The sequence below is a fragment of the Harpegnathos saltator genome, unplaced genomic scaffold (assembly GCF_003227715.2).
Source record: "Harpegnathos saltator strain DR-91 unplaced genomic scaffold, Hsal_v8.6 scaffold498, whole genome shotgun sequence".
In the NCBI taxonomy this organism is placed as follows: Eukaryota; Metazoa; Arthropoda; class Insecta; order Hymenoptera; family Formicidae; genus Harpegnathos; species Harpegnathos saltator.
Window position 1 is genome coordinate 1,138,237 of NW_020230313.1, and position 25,678 is coordinate 1,163,914.

The 25,678-nt window shown below is 52.5% G+C and overlaps 1 protein-coding gene and 1 long non-coding RNA gene across 3 annotated transcripts in view; one reads left to right on the top strand and one right to left on the bottom strand.

The window, feature by feature from the left end:
• heca (hdc homolog, cell cycle regulator) overlaps positions 1-23,078 on the top strand; it is a 165,036-nt gene extending 141,958 nt beyond the window's left edge. Inside the window, exons 3-5 of the mRNA XM_011138846.2 lie at positions 19,665-19,853; positions 20,056-20,241; positions 21,697-23,078. Of these exons, the coding sequence (XP_011137148.1) occupies positions 19,665-19,853; positions 20,056-20,241; positions 21,697-21,870 (549 nt within the window). The 3' untranslated portion in view covers positions 21,871-23,078. The remainder of the gene's footprint in view (positions 1-19,664; positions 19,854-20,055; positions 20,242-21,696) is intronic.
• Positions 1-25,678, bottom strand: part of LOC112589404 (uncharacterized) — a 141,562-nt gene that overhangs the window by 16,121 nt on the left and 99,763 nt on the right. The window lies entirely within an intron of this gene.

Below are 25,678 nucleotides of genomic sequence, written 5' to 3' on the forward strand. Positions count from 1 at the left end.
CAGGCCGAGTAATTGCATACGCAGGCCAGACTCTCGAGTCTCTCCCTCTCCCTTCTTTCGCGTCGTCGAAGGTCTGCGGTTCACGGCGGTGCATTGCACGGGCGCGCGAGCGCTGCATACGTACGTGCAGTGAATGGCATTGAGGGGTCTCTATCTATAGAGACTAGATTAGAGTGCGTTAGCCTCGCGTCTCTCGCGCGCGCGGACTCGACACGCTAGGTGTATATAGCCCCTCTCCCTGCCCCCTCCTCCCTCCCTCCCCACCCCCACCTCCCTCTCTGTCTCCGTCCGCGTCTCCTTCGATCTCTCGCTTTACGTACACGCATCGCTGCTGCTAGTACTGCTATATTTGTAACGGGGCGTGCGAGCACGAGCGGTGTAACGGCGCGGCCGGCTATCGCCGCGCGTGATAATTGGCGGATCTACGAGCAGATCTAAATTTGATAATTGACGCCGGCCGTGACGCGGCCGCCGCCGCCGCCGCCGCGCCGATTCCTCGGACGGCCTCGTCGTCGATCAAGGTCCGGCGCGAGGAGGAGGCGTTGCCCGAGTCTCGCGCAACGACTCGTCGTCGCGTTGGTGCGCGAATGTGGAAACATTGGCCGCTTTTTCGTTGCGTTCAGATCTCGTCGCTGCGATGGGAGTTGTTAGTAGCGCGTTCGGCAAACTTGTCGACCGGGAGAGCGATCGCGGCGCGTAACGTTACCGCTTATATTAGCTAGCTGCTCGCTGAGCAGCAATGAGTGCTTTGCTCTCTCTCTCTCTCACACTCTCGGTTGTCCGTCCGTCCGTCCGTCCGTCCGTCCGTCGTCAAGTTCATCTCTTATTACTCTCCTTCTCTCGTCCCTTTGTGCTCGTCTTTACCCGCGACTTTCTCTAATCTCAGCCACGGAGGTCACGCTGCTGCCGCGTGCGCGACTCGCAAGCTGCGTTACCTCGCGACTCGCTCGCTAAATATTTCTCCGCGTCTAAGCCGCGGCAAAGACAAGAGCTGCAAAGTACGACAATGCCAGCGATCTCGTGCAATAATACAATAAATCTTGTCACGAAAGTACAGTTGGTTTGCGCTCGCTAAATATTTGGCAGACGCACACACACACACACACACACACACACACACACACACAGGCGCGCATCGGGCGCGAGCGAGCGCGCCAAGGCGGAGGGCTCCTCGCTTAGCGTTTCTCACTAAGACCGTCGTAAACTACAGTTACGTGCGCCGCGATTTACGCTCGCAACTATCTTGCGGTTTATCGCGCCGCAATTTACACTTTCCACATGGGGTTATTATAATCAAACAGCGTAATCGTAGGCGGCGGGTAGAGTCCGGCGATTTAACGGTATCGTTAAACCTTTTTCCCCCGCAAGTATCTTCAGCGCTAACGCGCGTCATCCGCGAGAGATAAAGAGACGCCGGGAGGTCTCCTCTCGCGAGTTTCGTCCCCAACGTTTCACCGTCGTCGCGCCAATTAGCAGCGTATACATCCGCGAACGGTACCGCGGCAGCGCGGGGCCTCCGTCCTTTCCGCGCGATAATTCCGCGCGGTTTATCTGAATTTTGCGATTTATAACGCGCGTGTATATATCGATACGCACGATAGGTACATACCCCTCGGCGGAACCTCGGTCCCTCGTAGACCACTCGTAAATCTCGAAACGAGGACACGCAGCCGGCGCGCGGTGCGTCGCGGACCGCTGCGAGCGTCTTTGAATATTTTTCAACTTATGCTTACGTTGTATCAATTAATCTCCGCGGGCGACCGACGCGCGCGACGAACGAGCGAAATCGAACATCCCGCCGCGCGCGCCGTTGTTGCGCGACACTTTCAGGACGTTCCCGCCGCGCGTCTGGCCGTCGTTTCTCACGCGGCGAGCGGCAGCGAAATGCCGCGAGAATGGCGATTAAAAGCGCGCCCATCGTCCTCGTCGTCGCTAATTCGTCTTGCCGATCGTTTTTCGACAGCCTTCCGAAGGCCGTGCGCGCGAACCGGTTCCCAAGTTAATTTTGCGTAACTCAGACGCTACCTGATTATTACAGATGTAATTACCGCGTCCCTGCTAGCCGCGCTCCGTAGATTTATCTCGGCGTTATCGAGGACGGATAATTGCGGTCAGGATACAGTTTATCGGCGTTAAACGTTACGTAATTGTTGGCCGTCGGCGCGCTAAATTCCTTTTCTCTCTCTCTCTCTGCTCCCGTGGAAGCCGCGCGCGCGCGCGCGCGCTTGTCTCGTCGCGAGGCAATCATCGACGACGAAGGATGCGATCGCGTTCATGCGCGCGCGCCATAAACTCTGGATAACGATAACTAATTTCCCTCACGCCATATCTCACATCCTCCGCGAGCGGAAGATATCGTTTGCAGCTCCGTCGTCGTTGTCGTGAGTGGGACAAGGACGACGTCGTCGTGAGACGTCGCGAGCTTACATGGGAAAGACGTACGAGAGTGTTCATTTTGCTTGCCAATAAGAGGAACGAGCGCCTGTCGTCGTGGCTAATTACCACGGATTAACGTTTCCGCTGCGCGATAGGCGCGCTGTTGCCTCGATGATGACCGCCACCGATTTTTCCGCCATTGCTCCTCTCTCTCTCTCTCTCTCTCTCTTCCCCTGTCCTTCTGTCCCAGTCCTCCCTCCCTTTCTCCTCCCTGTCACTCCGGCCTCTCCCCCCTCCGTTTCTCTCTCTTTCTCCCTTTCTTTCTCGAGCGCACGTACTCGTTTGCGCGTATCTCCATCCGTTCCGACAAGACATCTTCAACGTCTGCTCTTCGATCGTTCTCTCGTGAGCCACTTTTCGTCCCGCATTACTGTCACGTGTGCAGCTAAAGATACGAGCGACAGAGTCGCTTGCAATTATTAGGTGTAGGTAACTTAATTTTGCTCAACTTCAATGCTCAGTTTAAAAAGAAAGAATATTTGCCTGATCCCGAAAGTAATCTCCCTCACTTTCTACACATTTCTGCCATCTTTCAGGCAACTTTCGAATTCCGCTTCGGAAAAACGATGGTGGTGGTTTGGACATCGATGAAGTCGTCGATGTTTTTTCCGATTTCTTCAGAGGTTCGGAAGTGCGAATCAGGTGACGCTGCAGCGATCGGAACAGGTGATAATCTCTGATGGGGCGAGGTTTGGAGGATACGCCGCGTGAGGAAGGATTTCCCAGCCTAAGTTGGAGATGATTTCCAGGCTCGCTTTTGCCGCGTGTGGTCGTGCGTTATCATGCAGCAGTAATACTTGCCTCGTTCCACTATCAGTAGATGGTCTTTCTTGCTCGAGTGCGTCATTCACTTTGATTAGTTGTTGCTTGTAGCGTTGACTGTGTTTGACCGGGTTCAAGCAATAATTCGTAGTACACAACACCCTTCCAGTCCCATCAAATGCACAATAACACTTTTTTTCGTACGAACGTTTGGTTTTGGAGTATTGGAGTAATGGCTCGCCTGGATGAACCCACGATTTGCGTGGGTCCCAAGCCGGCCCAAGGCCGAACGAACCATTTCCTGCGCTTCAGCTGCATTTTTTTTCTTTTTTTTTTTTTTTTTTAAGTTGGAAATCGAAAAGAAGGCAGTGCTGCTCAAATGCTGCTTTTCGAACGACATTGCATTCACTACTGTTTTTTGAGGTTATATCAGCAGGGCTGCCATCTGTTATACCGCATTCTAAAGCTGACAAGTAAACCTCGGGAAACGTTAAACGCCGATTTGTTTCCAATTTTTTTATAGTTATTTTTATGTCAAAATATGAAGAAATCTGTTATCAGGTTTAGCTCGAATTAATTTTTTCAAGTTTTTTCGAAATTTTTCAAGTGATGCACAAGTACGCTATTTTATATATATTTAAAACAATATTTCTTAGAAATATATATATATATCTGATTTGTTGAAACTTGCACACACATGTAGCCGATTATGAATCAGAATCATTTTGTAAAATTCAAAATGGCGGATCTAATATGGCTGACGTCGTTGTTGGAAAAGTGTTCAGTTTTACGCTACATTCGACGTTGGGTAATCTTTCGGCCCACTATTCAGCAAACAAGCTCATTTTAACGTCAAAATCTCGTAGAAAATGAACGAGAAATGAACAAAAAACTTTAGAAATTTCGAGAAAATAGAAAAAATTAATTCAAGCTCAAAATGACGACAGATTTCTATATATCTTGGCATTAAAAATAACCACAAAAAATTGGAAACAAATCGGTGTCTGACGTTCCCCGAGGTTTACTTTGTGAGGCTTAGTACATTCAGACCACCATAGGGCGGGAATAAATTTCAATTTGAATAGAAGCTGTCGTTCATTGAATTTTGGGGCCGAGAATTAAGTTGTGTACACCTAATAACGTCACACCACCCGTAAGAAAACTTTCATTCACATCGATTTACGTTTATTGCTCGAAAGAACGCTCCGAATCGTCGCTGATTTATCTCTTGGCTCGACTCGAGTCAAGTCGTTTGTTATTTGCGTTGTATAATGGCGGAATGATGTCAGCATGGTAGCTACCCGGTAGCGACGACGAGGTGAAACGTACTTTTAGAAACGTTTGTAGTTTCGCGCGAGCGTCGGTTTCACACACAGTACACATAGAATATTTCTGTCGATTATCGATTTCGACGCCGAAACTTTCTCGGCCCCCGCCGCCGCCGCCGCCATTCGGCGTTTCATCTCGCGCGATAGTTCACTTCCGCGGAAAGACGGACGCGGTTGAGCAAATAATCAGCGGCGCGCGTGTGAGCGTTTGAGCGAGGAAACGCGCCGTTTCTTTTTTTTTTCTCCTCCGCGCGCGTCGGCAAAGACACTGAAACGTTTTCGTGAGCGTCTAAACGCTCTCGCACTTTCCCCATTCCCGTGGAAATTGCAGTCGCGCAGAGCGGCGACGACGACGACGACGACGGGGAATTCTTCGGTCGCCTTGAGGAGAATATGCAATGACCTTGCGGGCGCGATATATTCATCGGAGGAAGTCGCGAATAATCGCGCGGAATTCCAATCGCAGGATAGGCCAGACGACGCGCGGTGCGTTGAACTTCGCCGTCTGCCGCCGATAATCGGCGGCCGCTCCGCTCGGAACGACGCTCGGTGAAAGCCGATGCGGCAACATTTCTCTCCGCGAAATCACGACGCCGACGTCATCGACCTGATCATGTGTTTGCGGAGCTTTTGAAGCTTCTCACCGCGTTTCGCGATTCGCCGCGCGCGCGCGCGCGCGGTCAATTCCGCGAGAAACGTCGCTCCCGCAACGACGCAAGAATTTTCGTTAAGAATTTTTGTCAAGAATTTCCGTCAAGAATTTTCGTCGACCCGGTCGCGTGTCTCTTTTTCTTCAACTCCTGAAATCGACGTAGTCGTCGCAGCGCGCGGCACGCGCAAGGGGGACGCGTCGTGATAAAACAACGTTTAGGGTGGACGACGATGAAAGCGCGGCGATAAAACTCTCTCTCTCTTTCTCTCTCTCTCTCTCTCTCTCTCTCTCTCTCTCTCTCGAGAGAGAGAGAGAGAGAGAGAGAGAGACGCCATGTTGTCGGATAAAGCGGCGCAAAAAGAAGCGAGGCGACGCTAAAGATCCGCCGAACAGAGCGAGCTGTCGCAGGCAGCCGATGGGGGTCGGCCGGCGCATCTCGGGGGGGGGGGCATGTTCGACGCGTTGCTCTCGCTCCGCGGGGGCGGAACACGCCCCGTAATCAGGAACCGATCACTCGAGGAAATTGCCAACTGTGTTTGGGCACCTGAACGTGAATCTCGTTAGCCCACATTCGGCCGGATTTCGTTCCGGAGGGGTCCCAACCCTCCTCGAGAATTCCGTTTCAAGTGGACGACGAAGCGGCGGCGGCGGGGCGCGAGGCTCCCTCTCCTCGACTATCTTTCATCGGGTTGGACAAAGAGAAGCTTGCCTTCGTTTTCCCGTCGTTACTCGACGTTCTTTCGAAAAAAAGGAAGCCCGTTCCGCTGTAGCGTTAAATTATGTCCCAATCTATATCGATCAGCCGAGCTGTGTGCGACGATTGTGATGAGAGACTCTCGAGAATCTCGAAAACGCGCAGACGCGAAGACTCGACTCGAAAGGAGACTCCTCTCATCGCCGGGGTTTCAACGAGCCAGATAGCGCCGCGGTGTCATTTTTATCAGTGATTAAACGTGAGCTGCGTTCTCGCGCGAGATCAAGCGCGAAATAACGAGAGCGCCGCGCGCTCCGGTCGCACCATTTCGGCGACGAAAGTGCGACGGGTAGGAGAGCGGGGGGGGAGGAAGGGGAGACGCATAACTCCTCTCGCGCGCGTTAATGGAAGCACGAAGTTGCTTCCCGGAGGATCACGCCCCGCTCTCTGCGTGTCGTTCTTACTTATTCACGCGATAAGAATTTTTGACAGACGAGGGTTTCGCGAGGCTGCCGCTCGCTCGCTCGCTCGCTCGCTCGCATCCCCGAAACGGCGTCGCTTGTATTCGCCGCGCGCGCGCGCGCGAATCCCACCGGAAATAAACACGCCGCGGGCAGTAACGTGTTTATATCGGCAGGCTGACGCTACACACGGCAATTTGTCCGCTCTGAATTATGAACGAGCCGCTGTATGTGGTCTAGAGCTCCGGTTCTACGACGAGAGCACAGATCGAACTTGGCACCCCCCGCCAATGTTCGCCTTGTCTTGTTGCGCGACGTGATTCCTTATTTCCATCCGCCCGTATTCATTATTCACGCGCGATCATATCGAGGGACGAGTGTGTCTGTGAATTTTCTGCCCCGTGAATTCCGCGAGTTCCTTCCACGCGCGCGAAAGAGAGAGGGGAGGGGGAGAGGGCCACGCTGTCGTTGCTACTCCCGCCTCGGCGCGCGTTCCTCCGGCGTGGATTTTATCGACGACTTGTTTCGACGACGGTATTCCGGCCGACGTAGCGAGCGAATTAAGCGTGCCGCCCCTAAATCGTCGAAGTGATTTCGTCCCCGTGTCGTTCGGCTCTTTAAGGGCGCCGTTAATCACCCCGCCCGCTAAAGGTTTGATGAAAATCTTATCTTAAACGAGTAATTAGGCAGTCCCGTGGGGTCTCTCGGCGAAGAGGGTCGGAATCGCGTTTCCACGCCTCCTTTACATTATCAGGATGCACGCGATGCCGCGCCGCGCGTCGTTATTTATAATTTTCCTCCTAATTTCGCGCGGTGCGAAGTGTCGCCGCAATTAGTACCCGACGTCGTGCGCGAAATTACGCGACCAGACAGACAGACAGAGACAGAGAAACAGAGAGAGAAATAGAGAGAGAGAGAGAGAGGGAGAGAGGGAGAGAGAGAGAGAGAGAGAAAGGACGCGCTCGCGCCTGTCGACGAGAAGAGCCCGTGCCGTTTGATCGGGCGCGAGTGCGCTCTCCCTCCTCGTCACGCGATAAAATACTTGATCATCGCGGCGAATGTACGAAAGAGCAGTCGTTACACGCCAATTATAGCCGCGAGTCTTGTATATTCCGAGCGCTCCGCGCGGAATTTCTCCATTTTTCCCCGACAAGTCGGCGGGGGATGCGAAGGACAGAGGAGAAAGCGACGAATTCGAGTCGAGTGACGATTTGACATTGAAAAGTCTGTTCTAACACGATGGGATTCTCCGTAAGATACGTAAGGATCTCCTGGATAAGAAAGAAAACGAGGGACAATCCCCGCCGCAGGGAAATGTCATGACGCGCGTAAGGAGCGATCATCGATTTATGGGAGCGCTCTGATGCGGGGAATATATTTTTGGCAAATTACTCGTCGCGCGCTTACGGCGGGAGCCAGAAATGATATCAAGGCGTATTATCCAAATCGGGGCGGAGCAACGTATATCCGTCCCGTCCGAAATGATTAACTTCGCATTCGAGTAGCCGGCCGGCAATTAGGACGATTGCTTCTCGCAGTCTGTGCTGACTGCGCGAGGCCCGGACCACAATTTCCTCGAAAGCCCTCGCTCGTGCCTGGGAAGACGGTCGCGCGCGTTCTTGCCTCAGGGCCGGCGTGAATGTTCACCGTAGGGGGGACATTCGCGCGGAGGGGAAAACGCGCAGCAAATTCAAGAAGCGTCGCACTCGTTGATTATCCGGTCCGCTTCAAGGAAGGAACTCCACGTCCGCGATTTTCCTCCACGTCGCGCAACGCGCGAAAGATAGAATTAAAAATTTACGGATGTGCACGACGCGTGCATCTCTCTCTCTTTCTATCTCCCCCGGGTTGCGGGCGAAATTCCGATTTATCGTCGAGTGCTTTTTTTTTTTTTTTTTTTTTTTTTTTTTTTTTTTTTTTTCTCGAGCAGACAACGCTACCGCTTTCCGTCGTGAATTATAAATCGTCAGCGCGGCGACGTGCGACTGTTTTCTTCGTATCGGCCGGCTAATATTATCCGGCTGTATCAAGAGGGAAAAGAGCACGTACGGAAGCGGAGGGGGGGGAGGGGCGGCGCTCTCGAAAGTGCGCTCGTGTCACGTAATAAACGTCTGCTGCGCGTCTTCAGCGCAGTCCGATAGTCCCGACCGTCTCGGGGTAGTTTAGATAAACGAAGAAGGCGTCTCGGGCCCCAGGATCAATGCATGAGCCTGGGTTCAGGTGGTCGCTTTGAAGCCGCCTTAAGCCGGCCCTGCCAGGCTTCACTCTGAGAGACACTTAGGCCGTGCCTTCCATTTCCCCTCCCAGCCGCGGCTGGCACATTAGGCTTACGAAGAGGAGTTTGGAGGACCTCGAGGATGATACTCGTCCTCCTCGTAGTTTTCGCCGGAGCACGCGGAGCGCGTCACGTCGCGGGGCGCCGCAGACGCGCGCTCTGCGGATACGCTTCACGGCGAAGCTCGCTAATGTCGCGTCTTCGACGACCGCTCGAGCGACATGTTTGCGCGCGCGGCTCTTTCTGCAATTTCATTAGTCCCCGGCTCTATCCTCGTCGGGTTGTTCGCTTCCGCGACGCGTCCTGTCAGAGCGGGCTAAATGGCAAATCGAGATGCGGAGGAACTCCGCGAGAGACGGCAGTCGGATGAACGGAGAGAGAGAGAGAGAGAGAGAGAGAGATGCTGCCGCGTCGCGTCGCGTGCGCTCGCTCGCAATCTTGTTAACGCGAAAACAATCTCGCGTAGCTAAACCGTTTAACGTAACTACACCGAGAGCCGAGATCGCGACGCGACGGTCGCAACTTCGCTAATCGCCCGACACGCACGACCGGGACGATCGTCCGTCCGTAAAAGGCGCACGAACCGTCACTTTATCGTTTCCCGCAGAGCTACGTCGTCGCGCGAGTGGACGACGCGATGTCATCATCGTCATTCGCGTAATCGACGCGATCCGACATTACCCGATTTCGCGTGCACTCGTCTCCTCTCTCCCTCTCTCTCTCTCTCTCTCTCTCTCTCTCTCTCTCTCTCTCTCTCTCTCCCCCTCCCGCCCTTCTCGCACCGAACGTCGCTGTCCGCGTCAGTTTTGACGAACAAAGCGACGAACGGTGCTGTTGTCATATCCGTCAGGATAATGACGAGGCAGTAAATCTTCTTAAGGGGGAACAAAGGACGGGATGCTGAAACAAAGTACTCGACGACGACGATAGAAACGGCCGATGACAAGCGCCTCCTGCCGCGCGGAGCCTCTCGCATAACTGCGCGAACGACGCAGTGCGATAAATTTCAAGAGGGGCGCCGCGAGGAAGGAAGCAGCCAGCCGCGCGCCACCCCTTCGGAGGACGTGCGGAGGGACGAACAACCCCGTGTCTCCTCTCGCCGTAGCGTCTCGTGGACTCGACCTTTAGCACTGTCGGACCAGACGTACGAGATGTACACGGCAAGAACCCAGCTTCTCTTAACCTCTTCGGCGACGCGTGGCTGATTTATATGGACTGGGAGCTTTCCCCCTCCCCCCCTCCCTCTCTCTCTCTCTCTCTCTCTCTCTCTCTCTCTCTCTCTCTCTCTCTGTCTCTCGGCTGTAGACCCGACGCGGTTGTACAGGATGTACCACAAGAGCAACGTGCGAGATTAGCTTGGCGCGACCGAGTCTCTCGGCGTTACTTACTTTGCGAGCGAGCGTGCGGCAAAAATGACTCGATGCCGAGTTCCAGGACGCTGCGATTGCATCGGGAAGCAGGAGGAGCGGACGTAGAAAACGCCCCGGTAACGTCGCAATAAAACGCCGCGCATCGAGCCGAAAATTTATGCGCCGATATATCAGTCGTCGATGGCCGAGGCTGCAGGGCCTAATCAGCGAACGCGTACCGACACTATCCCGCACTAAATTCTAAATCGATTAGCCGTCCAATAATGCTCGAAAATCACGTCCCTCGCCGTCGGGTCGAAGGAGTACAAATCATTTCACGCAAGTGCAGTAATTCCGTGAGCGAGCTGTAGGCGGCGTTTTGAGGCGGCCTGTGTGCGTGAGGACGTGCGTGCGTGCGTGTCGAGAGAGAGAGAGAGAGAGAGAGCATGTCGGACGTTATAGTGAAGCGGAACGGGTATAGTGGGACGGCGTGATATATAGTCGTGTCTGGTACCGCTGAACGTCGTTGCAATCTCCTTTAGTGGAAGGGACAGAGATTTTTATGGATAGCCACACGGTTAGGGTGGCTCGCCTTGGGCGAGAATCTGTCGTATGAATTTACGTTGATCGTTGTTTTAGTACGTCCCCGTAGGAAAGACAGAGAGAGAGAGAGAGAGAGAGGGGGGGGGGGAGTAGGGACGAGAGGTGAGAAGACAGCAGAGATGAGTAGAGACAGGGAGAGAGATGAGGAGAGAACTGGGAGAGACCGGGAAAGAGATCGGGAGAGAATGGGAGGAGGGGAAGGAGAGAAAGAGAAAGAGGGGAGGAAGAGAAGAAGAGGAGAGTCGCTCTCGGCGAGAGAAACGAGTCAGCTAGTTTTAATTTCTCGCTCCTCTCGTGGTGGGAGCGTGGTATATCAGTCAAGGCGGTATGTAATCGGGTGATCGGATAGAATGTGGCGGGATTTATAGCGCGCGCCTACCGCCTAACCTTCTCCGTCGGTGTACGCGCTTTTGTAGCAATTTATTAGCGATAAGTCAGAGCCGCCACCCATTATCGCCGATCGATAGAACGTTACGTTGCCGAGGATGAGGTCGAGCCACGGACCGGGGAAGGTACTGTTTTCCGTAATTTAAAGATCCATCTTGCGTTACGACCATGGGTGGAGCAAGAAGGGAGAAAGAAAGAGAGAGAGAGAGAGAGAGAGAGCGAGAGAGAGAGAAAAGAGTACGAGGCCGCAAGTACCCTTGAATATCGTCGTCGAGTTTTTGCGGCCCACGATTTTTCATTTTACGAGGCGGCCAGCAACAACACGTGGCGAGAGAGACAGAGAGAGAGAGAGGCGGGGGGGGGGAGAAGAGGGAGGAAGCGAGCAAACGTTCTTCCTCTCATCCAGAGATTAATTTCGATTCTACAATTAAAACGCGAACCGTAGCCGAGGGAGAATCGCTTTGTGAATGCCGTCCCGTTTTTGTTCTCAAACGGAACTTGGTCTCGCGCTCCCCTCGCTCTCACAGATCAGTGAGTCCGCAACCGTGCGATCCTTTGGATATTAAAATCGAAATAATAGCATCCACCGCGCACCCTCGAATTTTGATCACCCGCTACCTCGTTAACGGTTGTTTCGTTAACGAGTGTTTACCCGATGCTTACCGCTCGAGAGCGCACCCGCGCGATCCCTTAAAGTTTCATCATTTTATTAATTAGCTCGCTTCGAAACTTCAAAGCCTCGAGTGACGAAAATGGAAAATCCGCCGCCACTGTCTACGGGGGGCGGGGAAGGGAGGGGAGGGTATCGCACCGGGAGTAGTATTTTCGCAAACTTTCGTCCTCGGTCCGGCGTTTCGCCGGAATTACACGTATCGTCGTGAACTTTTCAAAGGTCGAAAGTTCTTTCTCACTCCCTCAACCGGGGGGGGGGGGAGGGCTCGTCTCTCGAATCGTTATCGCTTCGACGTTCAGCCGACGGAGGCTGGCCTTCGATTCGCCATTAAATTTACGAGCTTATATTCGAGCGATTTGTAATTCGATGAGAGATTCAGCTACGATTTATACGCAAGCCGAGCTGCAACTGATAATCTCGCCGAGCCCGTGGGTACACCGGTGGCATTGAATGGCTCTATTGTAATCCGAAACCCCGCGCCTCCCTTCCTCGAGCTCCGCGGTACGTCGCCGAGATGACTATCGATTGCAGGTAGCAACGCGGAAGCAACGACGGCGACACACGTGCGTGCGTAAGTCGCTCGCTCGCTCGCTCGCTCTCTCGCAGCTTCGGATCTAGATTTTGACTCGCAGCGAAATTTCCACCCAGACGTGCGTGCGCGCGAGTCAACGCATGCGGAAAAAGGAGAGAAGGACTTTTTCATCCAGCGCGCCCCGGCTTCTTCCCTCTTTAATTCCGCCTATAATCCGCGAGGGGAGCCTGCCCGCCCAACGGGGCGTTATCTTCTGCGGAATCACGGAGGGCCTTTCTTTTTCGACAACTTTGCGCTCGCTTATTGATTCTCCGGCGATACGCACGCGGTAACTTTTCAACGAGAACGCGCACGACGCGTGTGTGCGTGGTGCCGTGTTCTCTTATCGGGCCCGAACAAAAGGACGACTGGGAAGCGCTACCGTGTCCACATCCTTTCAACTTCATTCACGGCGGTGTGTTGTCGCAATGGAGGAGCGCGTCTCGTCGGCCGAAATCTGGATGGGATCGCTCTTTTCCCCCCCCCCCTTATTACAGGGAAGAAGTCTTTTGACTTTTCGTCGCACGATCTCTGCGTTCCTTTCGTTTCTTTTTCTCCGTTCCGCTTCTCCTCTCGTCAACTTGCGAATCATTTTCGGCTTCTACCAAGCGTGAATTTAATAAAAAGCTTTTGTTCTGCGCGCTCTCTTTGGCGAAACGTGGCGTTTTGCGAATGTCCCAAGGCATTTCGCTCGTCGCAATCGGCGCGCGGGCGTTGAAAAACACTCGTTACAGATTTCGATCGGCACCGTGATATTTCTTTTTTTTTTTCTTTTTTTCTCCGTTGCGTTAAAACCGACGATCCGACGTACACGCGATGCATCGTACCATCGCGCACCGGCCCAGCAAATTCGCCCCACGTGGTAAATAATTAATGCACCGGGGGTGAATACGTGGTGACGTGGCTGCATCATAAATCTGATAACGCCGACCAACGAGATGGAAAGCTGAAAAAAAAAATGATCGCGGCTTTTCTCGTCTAGTTTTTTCCCTACTCATATTTTCGCAAATTATTCAACGCTTCGCGGCCGCCCGTGAAGCCCCGCGCGTTCGACAAATCGTTCGTCTGCATTATCACGATCAGAAGAGCTAACGTCTCTCTCTTCCTTCTTTTATCCGCAATTACGCGTAATCGCGCGCACGCACACGCCGCGGAAATAGAAAATAAGCGGCTTATTAACGTGGAACGCGCGAAGATTAGCAGGAAAAATCTTGTGAAGCTTTAGGAAGTTGCGGTTTTGCTCGTCTCTTTTTTTATTCCATCTCTCGTCTCTGCACCGTCGATTTACGTAAAATCGCACGGGAAGTTGTCTGGAGCGCGCGCTCTCTTACAGATCGCGCTCCACCATCGGCACTATTTGCACAATTGCAAATAGCTTCTCGTCATTGCAAAGTAATCGGTTGTTTCCTTCGGACGGTTCACGTAATAACGCGATATCTATTTATATCGCGAAAATTCCGCCCGAGATGCTCACTTTGCGTACGCTTCAAGAAACGCGAGAGAACACGTCGTACGTTCTGAGATCTGTAAATGCAACGCGAGGAGGGAGCTCGATTGAAAAAGAAAACACACAAGCGGAGGAGAGGCGATACAAATTCTCAACTGGCCGAGATCTCGCGTTATTACTCTGCGACTCTTTTGTAATGAATATATCGTAGTGTGTGTGTGTGTGCGCGATATATCCGAGCGATATATCGGAAATATCGGGGCCGCCCCGAGTGTTGTCTCCCCCCACGGCGGAGCGACGATTCTCGGGAGGAAAGGCAATTCTTTGTCGCGAGTGGGGCTCCGATAAAATTCTAGGAGGGCCACGAGGCGTGTGTCGTATCAATTGTCAATAATATTAGGGACCACAATTTCACTCGGGAAGTTCCGTCTCGGCCGTTGTTCGGCCGATATCTGTCCGGTCCCCCTTCTGTTTTCCCCGTGATGGCAACCTTCCCTTACTTCAAAGGGGAAAGCGGAGTCAGCCGGAGAAAGGAAAAGCAAGAAGAGCCCGGAGAGAGTGTCCGGATAGCGCCATCGATTATTTTCACGCGAGTAGCACGCGGGAAGCGAGGGGGAGGGAGGGTGGGAGGGGAAGGAGGAAGGGTCTGTCTCTTTGTTCGCCGCGGATCTCCTTTCCCCGAATGCCAGTGGGTCACTTGCATCGACAAAGACGCCGCTACGATTCCCCGGAGAGGGTGCACGGAGGGGTGAAAGGCAGAGGTTACGAAGAAGGGGAGACGAGGAAGTTTCGAAAGAAAAGTCGTATTATCGGTATTACTCTAACAGCGCACGCGTGGATGCCACGTTGGGCGAGCTCGAGTTATCGGAAATAACCGTTTGTCAGCGTCGAGTCAGCGAAAATTGCCGAGGAGCCGCCGCGAGCTGGTAGTTTCGCGGCAAGTTCCACGCTATCTCTCTCTCTCTCTCGCTGTGACTCAAGTAAACGGACGGTTAGAGTCGCTTAGACGCGAACGCGAACGAAGAAGCGTTGGGCGATTAGTCGCGGAGCGCGCGAGAGACGCGCGAGAGAAGCTATTATCGTCGCGGAACTTTTGCGGGACGGAGTCTCAAGGAGAGAGAGAGAGAGAGAGAGAGAGACGCCATTGATTATTTTCACGCTACAAGGAGCACCCCGACGAGCAGGGCAGGATATCTCTTTGTTCAGGCCGGAACGGCAGTGGGTCACTTGCATGGAGAACGCGGCGGCCGGTAGCCCTCGTTGAGGGAACGGAAAGAAGAGAACGGAACGAGAGAAACTTTCAGCGAAAAGTTGTTATCGCTACGAGCCGCCGCCGCCGTCGCCCGCACCCTTCCACGTCGTCGGGGAGTCCTTCGCGATGTCCTTTGTTCCGCCATGTAATACATGAACAGTCCCGCTAAGTAATCCCTTTGTCCCCGATCCCTGACTTCCTATTTTCCATTTAACTTTGCTCAGCCTCTGGATCAACTTTTGTCATCTCGGTCCGGGAGTTACGGCGGCGCTGCTAATTTCGCGCGACGAAAACCACCCAGAGCACCGCGCGCGCTGTGCTGTCGTTTGCGGATTCTCTCTCGCGAGATTTCGGGACGCGGATTTGAAAACAAGGACTGCGGAAAACAGACTCCCCTGGCGCTTCCCTCCCCTCGCCTGGCCGCCATCTCGCCTGGCTCGTAAATGCGCCTCGTAGACCGCCGGCCGGCCGGCCCGGCCGGTTGTCCAAAGTCCGCTTTTAAAGGCGCTTTTAAAGAAAGTGAGAGTGCTCGTCTCTCGTAGACTCGTATTCGCGTTAACTGCGGCTGCAACGAGCGCAGCCACTCCTCCAACGTCGAATTTACGACGTCGCTACGTGGCTTTCGCGAGCGCCTCGATCGTCCGTGCTGGCCGGATGAAGTTTTCCGCGAGAGCAGGGAGGGAAGGCTCTCTCGCCTTGTGAAGTTGCGCGACTCTCGTCGCGAAACGTCAAAGTAATTCGACGACTTTTTTTAACGCCGGAAGAGGTAACGTTTTCGCAGACAACGAAATTTTCGACAACAACGTCGCGGCGCAGTTAAGTCGCGCTCGTTACCGTCCCGCTTGCAATCGCATTTCTTTCTTTCCCCTCCCCCCTCCTTTCGGAGGATATTCTGTCGTGTATCATGGTAGATCCGTCGGAAAATCATTTGGGGATTGCTCTTTGCATTAAAGTTAAATCTACACTGTCGTAAAGTAAGATGGAATCACACGGAAGAGAGTGCCTCTCTCCTTCTGTCGTGCGCGCGCGTGTCTTTTCTCGCTTCTCTCGTAAGTAATTACTTCTCTTTCTGCTTCAAGATGGAAGCGGAAGTAGGCGAAGTTCGATCGTAACGAATTTTACGCTCGTCTATATACCGTCTTTTATCGTTCCCGGTCCTATGGCCGAGTCCGCGCTGATGTTAAGGCTCTAAATAAGGGCGTCCTTAGGAGTCCTAAAAAATCCCCAGCGGTACCTTTCTTTCTGCATCCCCTATGCCCCTTCTCCCTTTCCCCCTTTCTCTCTTTTTTTTTTTTTTTTCTTACTCCCTCTGTCTCCCAGAAGAGATCGTCGTCTCCTCGGCACAATGTACATAAAATGAAGTCAAGCGGTTTTAGCACCGAATACCGTCTCCTTCCGTCTTCTCTCTCCCTCTTACCTTCGGAGAGGTAGAGGTTGAATTCGCAATCTCCCCGGTCGATCGGAATTGTTTCCAGCTTCTAATTTAGTTCACGAGTGTCGAATCGATAAAATATCTCTCGCCGATTCTTTCCGTCCCCTCTGGTGTGCTCTCTTTCACGCTGGTAACGCCGGTAAATTCTGCCAAACTCAAAGTATCAGAGCGCGGAATCTGAAGATGAGATATTCTGCGATAATGGATTCTATTGTTCTCGATATGCTATATAAATGTATATTTGCTAGCATCGAGTGCATCATTTGTCTCATCCGTGAACTTCAAGTTTGATGGAATTTATCGAGTCAAGGTGAAAGGAAAATTTCGACGGGGGAAAAATAACGCGCAACATTTTCTACGCTGTACTCCAAGCTTTGCTTTCGCTTTTGTAAATTCCCGTCGCGCGCAAAGCAGCTGCTGGGACTTTCTCCCACTCCGAATTCAAGCCATCTCCGACTTTAATTTAATTTGCTCTAATCGAACAAGCCCCCGCTCCGTCGCAGCCGATGAAAAATTCGGCCGAGACGTAAGAGGAGAGATATGGCGTCAAACTTCCCGCGCCCTCGCCACTCTCACTAACATCCGTTCTTTATTATTTTGCACGGCGCTGCCGCGTTGAAGTAGATTTTTCCATTTATTTGTATCGTCCCACATTATTGAATTCCGATAATCCGCGACGCCGCCGCGGCGCAGGTCCCCTTCACGGTACACCACGATGTGCGGATCCATTCCCGTCGTTTTGCAGCACTCTTCCTTTCCCTCGATTTTCAGACAGGCCCGTCGGAATTGTCAGGGTTCCGCTGAACCTTTCTCGTCGTTGTTGTTGCCGTGCTCATTGAACCCTCCCCGCGTGAGGTAACCTTTCGAAACTTTGAATGCCGAGAAACGTATTAAAACTGCGGCAGACTGCACAGACGATGGGTCGAGAGAACTCGCTGCGGCGAGCTTGATTAGAGCTCTCGGAAGGCCAACTCGAGATCCACACGCACGCGTTTCAACACGAACGCGAAACACAGTCGCGATTATTGCGCCGCAATAATTACTTATCGGTGATTACCGAGCGCGTGACTAACCGGCCGCGTGTTTTCGCATTCGCATCGCCTTCGCTCGCTCGTTACGTAATGAATTATCTCTCCGGTCGAAGGATACGTCCATGCGGCGTGTTCGCGCTCGAACAAGCGCCAGGATCTCCGCAGGCGCGCTCTCGTGGCGGTTTCTTATTCCTGCAGAGGTGCCTCGCGGTCTCGCGGGGCTTACGGGCTTACGCGATAAAATGACAGGAAGTGTGTCGTATTGTTGTGTGTCGCATTGTGTGCGAGGCAAGGCCGTTGCGCCCTTTAATCGGAGCCGTAAAAAGTCCAGGCCGATCGCGCGGCGGCGTACGTGCGCGAGCGAATTGAATTTATATCTTCGACATCGGCGTCGGGTCCTCACGGCGCGGCCGAGAGATGGATGTACGTGATCCGTGATCGGCTCTCTCGAGCATCCGCGGATGCGTCAAGGACTCTCGCTTCGCCTCTCGAGTCTTCGTTCGCGCGCGTTAGTCCGGCTAGTCTCGCCATTTTTCTTCTTTTTCTCTTCCGTCTCCTCGCCTGTCTTTCGCCCGTTCCCTCATATATACGTACGTATCTCCTCTGCGTGCGCGCTTGTGTCCCTCTCGAGCGGCCGCCCCAGGTACTCCACAATACCTCTCTCGACAGTCTGGAAACATACTTTCATGTTTGAGGAATCTCTCGAGCCGCGCTCGGCGGACGTCACGTATTGACGAACACTGTCGAGGACTTTGGCATTGGAAACGAAATCAATGTCTCTCGCGGTGAGACGCGAGAAATTCATCTCGACCTTTGACAGGCGCGCGGCCGGCTTTAACGCCGAAGAAACCAAGTAGAAAGTCTCGCCGAAAGTGCTCGCGTTTCTCAACGATCGCGCGCGAGAGCGATTCGCTAATTAAAATGACGTATATTGCGTCCGGATTCAAGATCCTTCTCGCCGTCTTTCCGTTTCCGTGGAGCACCTCTCGTCGTCTCTCTCTCTCTCTCTCTCTCTCTCCCTCTCTCTCGCCTCTCTCACTCCGTTTCCTTTCGCCGTTTTGCGACGCGACGCTACGGGACGACGGAAGGGCCGGTTATTTACGGTGGTTATAAACGGTCGTTTTTCTCCGACAATGCGCGGCGCAGAGAGTCGGCCGTCGCCGCTTTCCTTTGCGGCGTGTCCTCTCATTCCCGTGGCCCTCTTCGACGCTCTTCCCGGCGTCTTTCAATTCTCTTCTCCATTGCAGCTCTCCTCTGCATCGCAGTCCGGCACCGACGACGCCGCCCGGCTTTCTCGCGCGTTTTCCGCCGTTTTCGCCCCTCGTTGGCGGCTCGTTATCAAGACGGCTCGCTTCGCCACGTCTGTCCGTCCGGCTTCCGCCTTCAACTTGAGCGGAGACTTTCTCGAGGCTCCGCGCGCCGCCGCGCACCTTTCGGAAGCGCCTCGTTCCGCCTCTGTTGGCCCTTCTTCCTTCGTCGCTCATGAGGGAACCTTCAAAACTTGCGCTCTCCGAAACTTCCTTTCGGGCTTCTACTTCGACTTCGAGCTCCGTCTTGGGCCCCTTAGTATCTCGATCCAGGCGAAGCGTGTCCTTCCTCCCCTTGTGAAAACCTTTATACGCGGCGTCGAGACCAGCGCCGTTGCATTCCTCGGATTTTCCAGCCTCGCCACGTCTCTCTCTCTCTCTCTCTCTCTCGCGCTCTCGCGCTCTCGCTCTCTCGCAAGCCGGCCGCGGAACCGGGACTTTAACGATCAAGGCGGGCCACGGAGGAGGGCGAGCTTTGTTGACGTCGCGACGTTATTACTTCACGCCAGATGGGGAATCCCGCGTTCAAATGAGGCGTTACCCGCGCGCGCGCGCGCGTCTCGCGTAAGCAGGCCGGAAACGAGCGAGACCCAGCGAGGGGACAGGGACGTTGTTCACCGGTTATATCATTCCCGCCCCAAGTATCGCCGCCGCCGAGTCTTCTGCTCCGCCAGCGCGATACGTCTCGTTGATGTTTTTTATCCCTCCAGAAGAGCAGCGCGCGGAGCCGTCCGACTCGCGGCGTCTCTCGCCATTTGTCGAGAATCGACATGAGTTATGCATACGTCACGTAGACGTAGTTTTTGTCCGCTCGCGAGGAATGATTCTACCGCGATCAAGTCGCGAGGGGGAGAGGGTTGTCTTTGGGCCTTGACGCGAGGATGCGTTTGAAGACCACCACCACCACCGCGTCTTGTGTTACTTGAGAACGAAGCGACGTTGTTTGTGCGCATTGTGTCGCGTGTAAGCGAGCATATGAAAAATTGCTTCGTGATTTTTTCCAGATGGAAGACGAGGGCAACCACGGCAACGACGACACCAGATGCTTCATCCTGTCGACATTGGCCGCGCTGCAGTGGTCCAGAGTCACGTGCGTCCTCTGCCGCGCCGCCATGCTAGTTTTCGACAGGTACCCGTTGGTGGACGGCACGTTCTTCTTGTCACCCAGACAACACTCGCCCGCTTGCGCCGAGGTACGGATTCTCATCTCTTTCTCGTGGATCGCACCGCGTCGTCAGACTCGAGCCGCGTCCGATCGGCACTCTCACGACGTGAAGTCGCGTCTCGAATCGCGCGCTGTGATCGACCGGCGGCGGCTCCGTTCTTCACCGCGCGCGCGCGCGCGCGCGCGTGTTACGTTACCGATAGCACATCCGGCTCGGTGTTTCGTTCCAGGTGAAGGTCGAAGGTCGCACGCAATTTTTGTCAGCCGTATGCATGAGTTGCTTGGAGGGCAGCGGCGGGCAGCCGGTACGTTGTCGTTGCTGCACCCAACCGTGGGATGGATCGAGCTTGGTCCTCGGTACTATGTACAGCTACGATATTTTTGCTGCGATGCCTTGCTGCAGCGAGCGACTCAAGGTAAGTCCCGAATCCGTGACCGGCCGACCTCGACTCGCTCGAGCGCGAGCGCGAGAGCGAATCCCCCGGCCCTTTTCGACACGCTGTTGTAAATACCGGCCGCTCTCGTATGTACGTAGGAGGAATTCTCCCTCCGCGCCGTCATCTCTCACGAACGTGTCCAGGCACTTTTGCCCGTTCAAAGAGACCAGACTTTCTTTTCTGTATATACCTCGCGCGGTTAGCCTCCTCCGCGTTGCCTCGATTCGACAAGCTCGCGTTGTACACGTCACAGGGCTCGGTCGTTTCAATTTCTCGCTAAGTCAAGTGACTGTTGAATCGGTAAAGATTTACCCTTACTTACCCGCCCGCCGATGACCTTGACCTTGACATATTTTATCAAGGGCACCTTCCTGAGTATCAATCAAAAAAGGTTTTAGCCGTCTCGCTCATTGTTTATTAAAAAATAATTAACAAAAGAAATTTCATAAATAGGATGTAATTTTCCGACACTGTGTACAGTATAGACATTAAACAGTGTTAAACGGTACATATAAGCGGGACATTGTTGAATTTGGACATTGTTGAACAAGTTCTCTTAAGATCTGTCATCTAACCCAATTTAACTTATTATATCTGCATACAATTGGGTGTTGTAGGTTTTAAGGAAATCTTTTCATACAAGGACGCAATAGGTTAGGTTAGGTTAGGATTTATTCGCCCCTCCCCCGCTTATATGTACTGTTTCCTACATCTCTGTACACTGTGTATGGAAAAATTTATGAAACTTCATTTGTCCATAACTTTGTTATAAACAATGAGCGCGGGTTAAAACTTTCAGAACGTTACTCATTACAGAACAATATTACAGAACCTCGATAACGTATGTGAAAATTATTGACATCGACAGGTGATCCCTATTTCTGCATAATTATCAAAAAAATTTTTTGTGAAAAGAACAGATGAAGTTGAAGGTCAGTGGTACGATGAATATATTCATCGTGCTACTGTCATGACTGTCGCGCTATCATGTATAGGACATGTATAGCAGCATGTCATAGCTCATTCCTTAAACCGTGTCAGAAAATCACATTCTATTTATGAAATTTCTTTTGTTAATTATCTTTTAATAAACAACGAGCGACGGCTAAAACCTTGCGATTGATACTCAGGAAGGTGTCCTCAATAAAATATGTCAAGGTCAAGGTCGGCGGGGGGTAAGTAAGGTAAGTAAGGGTAAATCTTTAGCGCGTCAAATCACACACACGTTTGTCTTTGTTTTTCCTTTAATTTAGCCAAAGACAGACATGTGATTCAACTATCGGTTAACTTAGCGAGGAGTTGGAACAACCTGCCCACAGTTTCGTCAAGCGTTTCGTTGAAACCGTCCGCTTCCGAGGACACATACCTCCGTCGACGGAGGCACCCTACGGTGACATGAAAATGAACGCGCCGGCGTTTCCGTTTACGTTCCAGTGTAATAGCTGCCAGAAACCCCTGATCTACCCGCACCAGCGACTCAACTTCTACTCGGACTACAGCCGCGTCTTCGCCTGCCCGCACTGCAGGGCGGTCGACGCACACTTCGTGAAGCCGCTGTCGACCTGCTTCACCCGCGAGCAGTTCCAACTCTACAGCCAGTGGCCGTAACCATTAGAGAACTTAGCGAACCGCCGCCGTTTGCGCACCGCGGCCGACCTGTGTCCCCTCTTCTACAAACCGATCTCCCTGTTCCGGACGACCATGTAGAATCCTCTTCTTTGACTTCGTAGCAGGCGGCGACGGCGACGGCGACGGCGAACGCGAAACCACGCGGGGGCACCACCGACGTGATCCTCACCGACGCGAGCGAGCGAGCGAGCGCGCGCGCGCGCATCGTCGTTCCACTCTCGTCGTCGTTCCTTCGCGGCTCGTCGTCTCGCTTTCGTTTCGCGGCTGCCTCCCGGGGCACCACCACCGATCGTTTCTTCTTTTCGTCAAACATTTCGACAGATTTCTTCGCGGACTCGCGGCAACTGTTGCCGCGTTGTCGAATATTTTAGAGTTTCTCGGCCGTGCCTTTTTCTTTTTTTGTTTTCCACGCGACGACGACGACGACGACGACGACGGCGACGACGACGGCGATACGCGCGTGGACGCCGCCCCTAGGCGCGTTTTTCCGTAGCGCTAATAAAGTCTAAGATATTTCTTTTTAATATCAATTATATAGGTTTGTCTAGGTTGATTTCAAACGGGAGACGTCGAATCGGCGCTCGCCGACTTTTTCGTTCGATACGTGCGCAACGAGAGACTGGCACATGTATCCTCTCTCTAGTGTATCTCTTTTCTTATTTTCCTTTGTACGTTGCGCTTTATCTAGGCATTTATCCGTGCGCGATACGTTGAGACGTGTAAGTAAGATCGTACGTATATGTTTATTCCCTTTCTACAAATTAACGTCGTTCCCTTAGTGCACGCGATTCATTGACGATCGTCCTTACGAACGCGTTTCCGTAATATATATACCGTAGGTTTGTAATTAGCGAAATTTTTTCGTCGAGATCCACGCTGTTATCGCGTAATTTGGCTATGCGGGCTCTGATTAATCGCAGGCGACTCCGAGAAATTTCGAGTGACGATAAGCTCTTGGCAACTTCGCCGTCTCCCGTTTCGCACATAGTTGAATTATTTAACGAAAAGAAAAAAAATATTAAATGCAAAAAATAAAATTTAGGCGGAAAGAGATGAACAATATTAGACGCGGAAACAAGGTCGACTCCTTTTATCGCGAAACGTGTATAAAGAAAAAAACAAAACAAAAAGGCTACTCTCTAGGAAGGGATGAGAGGGGGGAAAGAAAAAAGAAAAGAAGAAGAGGAGAAGGAGGAGGAGGAGGAGGAGGAGGAGGAGGAGGAGGAGGAGGAGGAGGAGGAGGAAGAAGAAGAAGAAGAAGAAGAAGAAGAAGAAGAAGAAGAAGAGATAACTATCGTTTGTTACTTAGATAATCGAGAACGTTGTTTTTTTACATTTTATTAGTTTATACGTTTATGGCGGCCATGTTGATTTTGTTTAAGGATCTACGACTCATTCGATGGGTTTCAACGTTGATTCGGTCGGGCGTGCCGCGACTTTCCGCCACCCGGCGCGGGCGCGCGCGTTATCAACGGGGCGAGCGCGACGCGAAATTCGTCGCGTCGTCCAAAGTCGTGCAAAAGCGAGACTAATTTTGTCAGGAGAAAGAACCAGTTGTATCGACAGAAGAGAGAGACCCCCCTGGCCGTGCTCTGTCGTCGTCGCGTGTGCACAACACACGCGACATTTTTCCATCTGGACGAGAACGAACGAACGAACGAACGACTCTCGTCCGGCGTTTTTGGTGGTTCGCCCCCGTCGCTCGATCGAGAGCCTCCGACAACCGTGCCGGGGCTCCCACCCCCCCCCCTTTTAGCGGAAAGTCGTGATCGCCCGAAGTAGCCAGTGTATATAACATAATTAAGTGGGAGAGAGGTAAGTGTTTGGAGAGGAAGAGAACTTGCTTTTTTTCTGGCGATGCTGGTCGTTGCTGTCCACCAATAGCGGCCGTCCCACAAACAGACCGCCCACCGTTCTCAAGATAGTGTAGTCGATCGTGTACCTTTCTTACGTTACTTCGATTTAAAGGGGTGAAAAAAAGAAATGTATACTTAATCCACATTACGCCGGGAAGTATATTTAGGAGATAACATAGTACCCCGTGTGCGAAGCGCATGCCAGCGAGGCTGCGCGGCCACTTCGTTCTCTCGTCCCCTCGTAGGGGAGCTTTCTTTATACGCGCCCGCGATCAGACCGAAAGGGAGTCTCATGTTTCATTTACGCGCAGTCCTCGTTTGAATTTCACACGCTACATTGTCACTATCGTCACTTTGAGATTAATCGGAAACTCGTCGTATTTCCGTAAGCTACTAAATATTTTTTTTTTTTTCGTACACGATTCATACGATTATTTAGTTAATTATTAGTTGCTCGTACGATTACTATTAGAGAGAGAGAGAGAGAGAGAGGGAGGGAGGGAGAGGAGAGGAGAAAGAGAGAGAGAGAGAGAGAGAGAGAGAGAGAGAGAGAGAGAGAGAGAGAGAAAGAGAAAGAAAGAGAGAGTAGGCTCTAGGACACTAGTTTTGTCGGAAGACATCGATTATTTTCCTTTTGCATTGCGACGGCATCGAGAACCGTCGATTCGGAGTGGTCGCGTGGTTTCGCTCACGATTTACCGAAGAATCGAAGGAGAGTGAAACAAGGAAACAGGGGAGTGAAAAGTAAGAAAAATAAAAAAAAAAGGAATATTACGTACGCATGGGAGAACGCGTGCGTTGATAGCAGACGGCGCTGTCAAGGACCTGTGCGAGAAATTGTCCTTGAAGGGCCAACGGACGACGTTTGACGAGCCGCGCGACGCGTCTCCCGTGCGCGAACAATTTAACTCCCGTGTTAATTAATTTCACGCGCGTTTAAGTGCAGGAGGCAAGGACGATCGCGTTTCTGAGTCCTTCTCCGATCGTTTCGTCTCGACCGTACGTTTTCTCAGAGTGCCAAATGAGCAATTGCCAAGCAAGCAAGCAAGCAAGCAAGCAAGCAAGCAAGCAAGCAAGCAAGCAGCGTTTTAAGTATTCTCTATCTTTCGTGCTATTTTTGCTTCTCTTCATTTTCAAGTTGGATTCGCACTTTGTACCTTCGTCATTCTTTGTCCAATTCGCCACTTTGACCACAGATCAAACGCGTAGTGCGGCCATTCGATCGAAGGGGCGCTTGAGAGTGTTTTCTCACAGGACGCGCCGCGGAAACTTTGAACGACGGACGTCGAAGCAGCGGCCCCGAGATCGCCGATGAAATGAGACGGAATTTAAGTTTAGAACAACGACAGAGTCCTGGAGCTCCGCTCCAGCAGTGATTTTTTATCGTTTCCTGCTGAATGAAGCTGACACGGAAACTTGACTTTTCTTTTCGATTTCTGCAGACGCGTCAAGTAATACTTGTAGCTTACGATTGGCCTTTTTGTAAATCAATCAATCAACCACGGGGACACATTGGCGATCTCGGGAACTCCCTTTGAGATTTCGCGCGCAGCGACCCCGAGACACTTTTCAAGTTCCTCTGCGCGATCGGAGGCGCGTGTGACAAGTTTTCCTTCGACTTATGACGCGTGCGCGACTCGGACGCACGCGTCACCTGTGTACTCCCTACTTTTCAATTTTTAATAAGAATCCACGTTAGTCAAGCGATACGCGCCACTGTCCGCTGCTCCTCTGAGCGTTCCTATCGCGAACAAAGGAGGCGGGAACAGCGAGGAACGTCTCACGGCTTTTTAGCGGTGTGTTTCGGAAACCTATACACGATTATTTGCCGCGGCTTCGCTCACTTCGACATGATCGCGTCACAAGAGAGAGAGAGAGAGAGAGAGAGAGAGAGAGAGAGAGAGAGAGAGCGAAGCAAAGCTCTTCGCGCG